Genomic DNA, 7,326 nt, shown 5'->3' on the forward strand with positions numbered 1-7,326 from the left:
CTCGCTCCGACTTCTGCCTCTGCTCGCCTTCTTTTACTTTGACCCCCGCCTCACCCTGGACCACGGACTTGCTTACCCCTTCGGACCAGACCCAGGATCAGCTACAAGAACTAGCGACAAGCGATCGGACCAGCTCTACAGCGACTACAGAGACGCCCCACTCTACCAATGCATAACTATGCAGGAACTATGTTATTTTTCCAGTACCGACTTATCTCCAATCGCCTTGCAAGAAAAAGATTTTAAATTTCTAACAATAAACTGTATGCTTTTGTTTGGAAAATTCAAGATCAAACAGGTCAAGATGGGTGCCACCGCAAGTTCTGAAGAAAAAAGAAATCTAAAAAAAATGCTGCGGAGGATATCTAAACATATTCCATCAGAGGATAAAAGGACTCACAAATGGAGGGCGACCCATCTTCCATGGGATATGGTATGAAATTGCATTCTATTCACACCGCACCGTATCATATACATTAATAACATACATACGTTTTTATTAACATTTTCTATTTAATAGATTGCTTTCGGGAAATACACGGCCCCAGTATGCAAAATTGCCTGAGGCCAGCTTATAAAGGATATAAGGAAGTCCAGAAACATGGAGGATATGTTAAAAGACGCTGAGCAATTGCTCCAGCCCAATGAAATTACAATGGAGGTAAATTGATTGAAATCCTCCAAATTGGTAAAGTAGTCTTCTTCATACAAAACTTATTTGGATCTGCAGTTAGAATACTTGACCAAACTAAATATATATATATTTTTTAAACGGAAATAGCTATATAGCTATAGTTTTTTTAACAATTCATATAATTTATTTCACTATAGGTACTTGCATAGTAAAAAAGATTATTTTTTTAGTAATTACCAATTACTTTTTTACCAATGGCTTTTACTCAAATGTGTTAGAATTATATAACAAAATTAATATGTGTGACTAGCTCCATCTATGATGTATCTATAAACTAAATAAACGTCAGTCGATTTCCACCAACCTTGCCGTTTTATTAAAATGGCTCCATATAATTGATAAGATTTTAAAATTTGCATTATTAACATTTTTTTCTTCATTATATATATATATTTTTTTAATATTAACTCCACACAGGAGGCCCTGAAGAAAATAATTTCCCTCAGGGCCTATGTCATCTTTGGGGATGCTGTGTGGAGGGTAATATAGACAATAAGAACAATGTTTTGAAATATAATGTTTGACGACTTTTCATTTCTTAAATATGGGTTATTTGCTTTTTCCTTTTCACATATTAATTCCAAATAATAGTACATTGTCATGTTTTAAACTAGTTTGGTATCAATTATGTTTTCAGGAACACATTGAAATATTCACCACAAAGCTGTTGAATGCTACTCCCGAGGAGGCGGCCGCCCTCCACAAAAAACTTGCTGATGTGATGAGTGGCCGGCGCCCCCCGGGAGAAGCTAGGTAATTATTATATCCAACTAATGTTGTTTTAGTCCTTGTTGCATTGTGACAAGTCATAGATCAAACCACACCGGTTACAAATTTCACTCTCAAACTGGCCGTATAATTGAGATACCATTTCATCCGTATCTTTTACCATTGGCCATTAAAATATATTCAACCAAGATGACATGAAATAACACCTTCTACTTAAAATGTGGGCAAAGGCTCCAACAGAAAATTAACAGCCTCTGAGTAAGGCTCTCAACTAACAAGCTGAAGGTCACTCTTTCTCTCCTCCCCATTTACTCTGCCACACTAATTGCCATATTATGTTAATGCTCATGTTTTTCTTTTATTCTAGACAAGACACGGACGAAAGGATTTGAGGAGACGAGAAAGGATGGTGAACAGGGAAAGGAGGGAGCAGCTAGGAGAGTAATTAATTTAAAAAAGTAAGATTTTATTATTTTAGCTTGCAGTTTTGCAAATAAAAATATTGTTGTGAGAAATAATCTCATGGATGCAAAGATCAAACCACCGGTTACAAATTTCACTATCAAACTGGCCGTATAATTGAGATACCATTTCATCCGTATCTTTTACCATTGGCCATTAAAATATATTCAACCAAGGTGACATGAATTAACACCTTCTACTTAAAATGTGGGCAAAGGCTCCAACAGAAAATTAACAGCCTCTGAGTAAAGCTCTCAACTAACAAGCTGAAGGTCACTCTTTCTCTCCTCCCCATTTACTCTGCCACACTAATTGCCATATTATGTTAATGCTCATGTTTTTCTTTTATTCTAGACAAGACACGGACGAAAGGATTTGAGGAGACGAGAAAGGATGGTGAACAGGGAGAGGAGGGAGCAGCTAGGAGAGTAATTAATTTAAAAAAGTAAGATTTTATTATTTTAGCTTGCAGTTTTGCAAATAAAAATATTGTTGTGAGAAATAATCTCATGGATGCAAAGATCAAACCACCGGTTACAAATTTCACACTCAAACTGGCCGTATATTGATATATGTTCTCAGGAACGGCTGAAAGAGTTAGGCCGGAAGTAAAATGATGCTAGCCCCGAGGAGCAAACGGCCCTGACGCAACAAATGAAGGACCTTATTAAATCTGGTAAATAATTGGCTTCTGATCTTGGGGAGAGATGAATGCGAAAATATGCTAATTAACAGTCATTAATTTGCTTTTCTTAAATGTCGTTTTTTCGAACTACCATGTATTTTATTTTAAATATATATATATGTATTACAGTAAAATTATATGTTTACCATTGTAAATTCAAAATCTGCTTATAACCTTTCTTTACATCTTTTTATTTAATTTTTCCTTGTTTTAATTTCTCAACTCTCTTTTAAATTTTAAATAATAATTTCATCTAAATAAAAAGTAAAATTTCAATTTTATAAACTCATATAGTCAAATATTTTTTACTTTATTGCTATTTTTGTATTATCATATTTGAATATTCTTTTAGTCTATTCTCTACGTTTATATTATTTAAAATACAAGTTAGCAACTTCTTATATCAACCAAGAAAACTTTTCATATTATTTATAAAGTGCAATAACTAAGTAAAAGTCAATACACTAGACTAAACAAGAATCGCTTTTAATAAATCTGCCTATTTCTGACTGTCCTAAAACAGGTAATCTCCTAGTTGGACAGCCAAAGATCACTGTAATATGTAATGTTTTTTTAAAAAAATAATAAAAATAAATAAGGAAAGTTTTTAATTTCAATCAGGATTTAATAAATTAATTATTTTTGGCACTATTTTTAAACATAATTTTCGACGTTGGTGAGTCTGTAAAAAAATAACGTCATAATGGAGGCACGCATACTTTCCTTTTTAAAATTAATCATATTATCTCAGTAGATTCGGGATTTTATATTATTTACGTTTAATTTATTTCTCAGATGTTGAAATCAATCTTCAATAACCCAATTAACGAAGAAGTTGAGGATGACACGATGGACATTTGTGAAAACTACCGAGCGATTGTACTCGGCGTGGCGCTTACACTTATAATTTACGCCATATGGAAAGTGTTCAGATGGTGGAAGGGAATTGTACATAAGGAAAGATTGATGGAGGACCGACGAATAAGAAATAACCTGGCAAAGAGAATGCAACGGGTCGCATTGAGAGCGGCCCGTGAAGGCGGCCGCTAAAATCATAATTTTTTAAATTTAATTTAATATTATATTCTTATATTCACAACAATAACAACAGTGACAACTGTTCGTATTTATATTTATATACTCCGTACAGAAGCAAGTCTGTACGGAGTATTGATTTCTCTTTAGCATGACCTTGGATTTTAGAAGTAAAATGGGAGATAGCACAATGGGCCTATGGCCTAAGTGCTCACGGGAACTACGTACTTAATTAAAATAACGGGGTACTTAATTATCCCGTTACAAGGCATCGAGTGGAGTTAATAAAAGTACCAACTTAGGAAAGTTCTTAATTTCAATCAGGATTTAATAAATTAATTATTTTTGGCTCTACTTTTAAACATAATTTTCGACGTTGGTGAGTATTGGTCAGAATCTAAAAAATAACTCCAAAATGGAGGCACACATACTTTCTTAATTCCTTTTTAAAATTAATCATATTATCTCAGTAGATTCGGGATTGCATATTATTTACGTTTAATTTATTTCTCAGATGTGGAAAACAATTATGAATAACCTTTTCAACCAAGAAATTGAGGATAATACGGTGGAAATGTGCCAAATCTACCGTGCCATTGTACTCGGCGTGGCGCTAACTGTTATTATATACAGGAATATGTAGTATATTCAGATGGTGGAAGGCGATTAACCAAATGGAAAAAATGATCCAGGACAGGCGCAACAGAAACAACCTGGCGAGGAGGTTGCGAAGGGCTGCTCTAAGAGCGGCCCGAGACGGCGGCTATCTTTTGTATCAAATCTACCGTGCCATTGTACTCGGCGTGGCGCTAACTGTTATTATATACACCATATGTAGTATATTCGGATGGTGGAAGGCGATTAACCAAATGGAAAGAATGATCCAGGACAGGCGCAACAGAAACAACCTGGCGAGGAGGTTGCGAAGAAGAGCGGCCCGAGACGGCGGCTATCTTTTGTATCAAATCTACCGTGCCATTGTACTCGGCGTGGCGCTAACTGTTATTATATACACCATATGTAGTATATTCGGATGGTGGAAGGCGATTAACCAAATGGAAAGAATGATCCAGGACAGGCGCAACAGAAACAACCTGGCGAGGAGGTTGCGAAGAAGAGCGGCCCGAGACGGCGGCTATCTTTTGTATCAAATCTACCGTGCCATTGTACTCGGCGTGGCGCTAACTGTTATTATATACACCATATGTAGTATATTCGGATGGTGGAAGGCGATTAACCAAATGGAAAGAATGATCCAGGACAGGCGCAACAGAAACAACCTGGCGAGGAGGTTGCGAAGAAGAGCGGCCCGAGACGGCGGCTATCTTTTGTATCAAATCTACCGTGCCATTGTACTCGGCGTGGCGCTAACTGTTATTATATACACCATATGTAGTATATTCGGATGGTGGAAGGCGATTAACCAAATGGAAAGAATGATCCAGGACAGGCGCAACAGAAACAACCTGGCGAGGAGGTTGCGAAGGGCTGCTCTAAGAGCGGCCCGAGACGGCGGCTATCTTTTGTATCAAATCTACCGTGCCATTGTACTCGGCGTGGCGCTAACTGTTATTATATACACCATATGTAGTATATTCGGATGGTGGAAGGCGATTAACCAAATGGAAAGAATGATCCAGGACAGGCGCAACAGAAACAACCTGGCGAGGAGGTTGCGAAGAAGAGCGGCCCGAGACGGCGGCTATCTTTTGTATCAAATCTACCGTGCCATTGTACTCGGCGTGGCGCTAACTGTTATTATATACACCATATGTAGTATATTCGGATGGTGGAAGGCGATTAACCAAATGGAAAGAATGATCCAGGACAGGCGCAACAGAAACAACCTGGCGAGGAGGTTGCGAAGAAGAGCGGCCCGAGACGGCGGCTATCTTTTGTATCAAATCTACCGTGCCATTGTACTCGGCGTGGCGCTAACTGTTATTATATACACCATATGTAGTATATTCGGATGGTGGAAGGCGATTAACCAAATGGAAAGAATGATCCAGGACAGGCGCAACAGAAACAACCTGGCGAGGAGGTTGCGAAGGGCTGCTCTAAGAGCGGCCCGAGACGGCGGCTATCTTTTGTGATTTTATTATTAATTTTAGTTTTACCAATAAAAAATTATTAGTTGAAATGAGCATAAGTTCCTTATTCAGAATTTTACCAAGGACAATAACCTCACCCTAATACAGATTGTGTTGTCCTTCGATTTGATGGATGCCACCGTCCTAGGTGTGAGATGCATTTAATGTACCATGGAGGTTTTGCTATACATCCGGCAGTAATTCTGCAAAATAAGACCGTTCGTTCTCGGTGAGTACCTTTCCAATGAAATCAATAATGATAGGTATAGATTTGTGGAACTTTCTTAACTGCGTTTTCCCTGCCCCGTTTTCCACATTCTAATACCGGATAACGATTTGCAGACAATTTTTATATTTTATTATCTAATGTCATTTTTGTCTAAGATTCAACTAATTGTGATTCATGTTAAACTTTTTTCAATTCAGTTAAATAGTTTATTCTTTTTATAGACATTAAAAAATACAATTTTACTTTGTTAACAATAATATTAATCAGTAAAGAAAACAATACATATTTTTATAAATAATTCACGGTCATCTTGGTGCGATAGCTAACCAATACTGAACTAAACGTTCCCAATTCCTATTGTTTTTAGACGCCATAGCATCATGTTTCACCGGAATATATTTAAAAATAGTATGGCCTACGACTAGTGTTTTTTTCAGTGAAAAGGGAAAACATAAAAATCTAGGGAAATTCTGAAATGTTAACGAAATGAGGTCAAATAATAGGGGAAATTTTGATATATTCTGTTAAAAATTCAAAATATTCAAATATTTTAGGGAAATTTTAGTCTAAATCTAGGGAAATAAATTTTTTGGGGATACCATCATTGCCAATGTTCCAAATAGGTCGACTATGTAATAAGATTAAGATAGAGTGTGCTGAAGTAGAAATTTTCGTCGATAATTTATGCAGAATCAAACTCCTGCTATTGTTAGTCGGTACTTAACACCTACATACAAAAATGTAAACTGTGTATTTTATGGAGCATTTTTTTATTTATTTCAAATCAGGATTTGTACAATTTACTATCGAAACGTCACTATCTCAATAACAATAAATTTTTCAAAAATTAGTTTTAACAAACGGTAGTTAGGTACCATGATATATATTTTTAAATGCCAATAAGAATTTCCAAATAAACACGACGATTTTCTTCTCCGAACCACTAAAACGGGCACCATCTTGAAACGGAAACGGAACATGCATACAAGTTTACAGATGAGAAAATGCAAACCTATCGATTTAAAACAGAACTTCACTACGCTCAATCAATAAAACGAATATTTTTTTCGATTACTATGATGTTTTCAAATATTGTCAACAAATTCGTAACCCTGCAAAAGTGTAGATTATAATTATCGGTAAAATTATCGTAAAAAAATGATTGTTCACAAAATGACCGTTGCCAAATGATCGCAAGCAAAGTGATCGTAGGCAAATAATACGAACAAATGGTCATTTACAATCAAATGAGCTTACGATGAAATGATAATTAAGTTCTTTTGCCTTACGATCAAAACGTCGGTTAACCTGGTAAAGTAAGTCAACAAAAACGCCATCTGTATTTGTTTCCCCTGATAGAGGTCCCGTGAAAACTTAGCTCACAAACCATCTTATTATC

At 36.2% G+C, this 7,326-nt stretch overlaps 1 protein-coding gene and 2 long non-coding RNA genes across 3 annotated transcripts; all 3 read left to right on the top strand.

Moving 5' to 3' along the window:
- The first annotated feature begins 279 nt into the window (after positions 1-279).
- Positions 280-1,886, top strand: LOC149414724 (uncharacterized). The gene is made up of 3 exons (XR_016303896.1): positions 280-661; positions 1,332-1,447; positions 1,791-1,886. It is a non-coding gene; the product is annotated as an uncharacterized LOC149414724 (long non-coding RNA).
- Positions 1,887-2,237: 351 nt separating this feature from the next.
- On the top strand, positions 2,238-3,664 carry LOC149414725 (uncharacterized). The gene is made up of 3 exons (XR_016303848.1): positions 2,238-2,330; positions 2,468-2,561; positions 3,366-3,664. It is a non-coding gene; the product is annotated as an uncharacterized LOC149414725 (long non-coding RNA).
- Positions 3,665-3,756: 92 nt separating this feature from the next.
- Positions 3,757-6,083, top strand: LOC149414726 (uncharacterized). The gene is made up of 2 exons (XM_089643162.1): positions 3,757-3,984; positions 4,120-6,083. Exon 2 carries the CDS (start codon positions 4,280-4,282, stop codon positions 5,699-5,701), a length of 1,422 nt encoding a protein of 473 aa, XP_089499288.1. The 5' UTR covers positions 3,757-3,984; positions 4,120-4,279; the 3' UTR covers positions 5,702-6,083.
- The last annotated feature ends 1,243 nt before the right edge of the window (positions 6,084-7,326 follow it).

Source organism: Hesperophylax consimilis, chromosome 19 (genome assembly GCF_061612785.1).
Source record: "Hesperophylax consimilis isolate HC1 chromosome 19, BYU_Hcon_1.0, whole genome shotgun sequence".
NCBI lineage: Eukaryota > Metazoa > Arthropoda > Insecta > Trichoptera > Limnephilidae > Hesperophylax > Hesperophylax consimilis.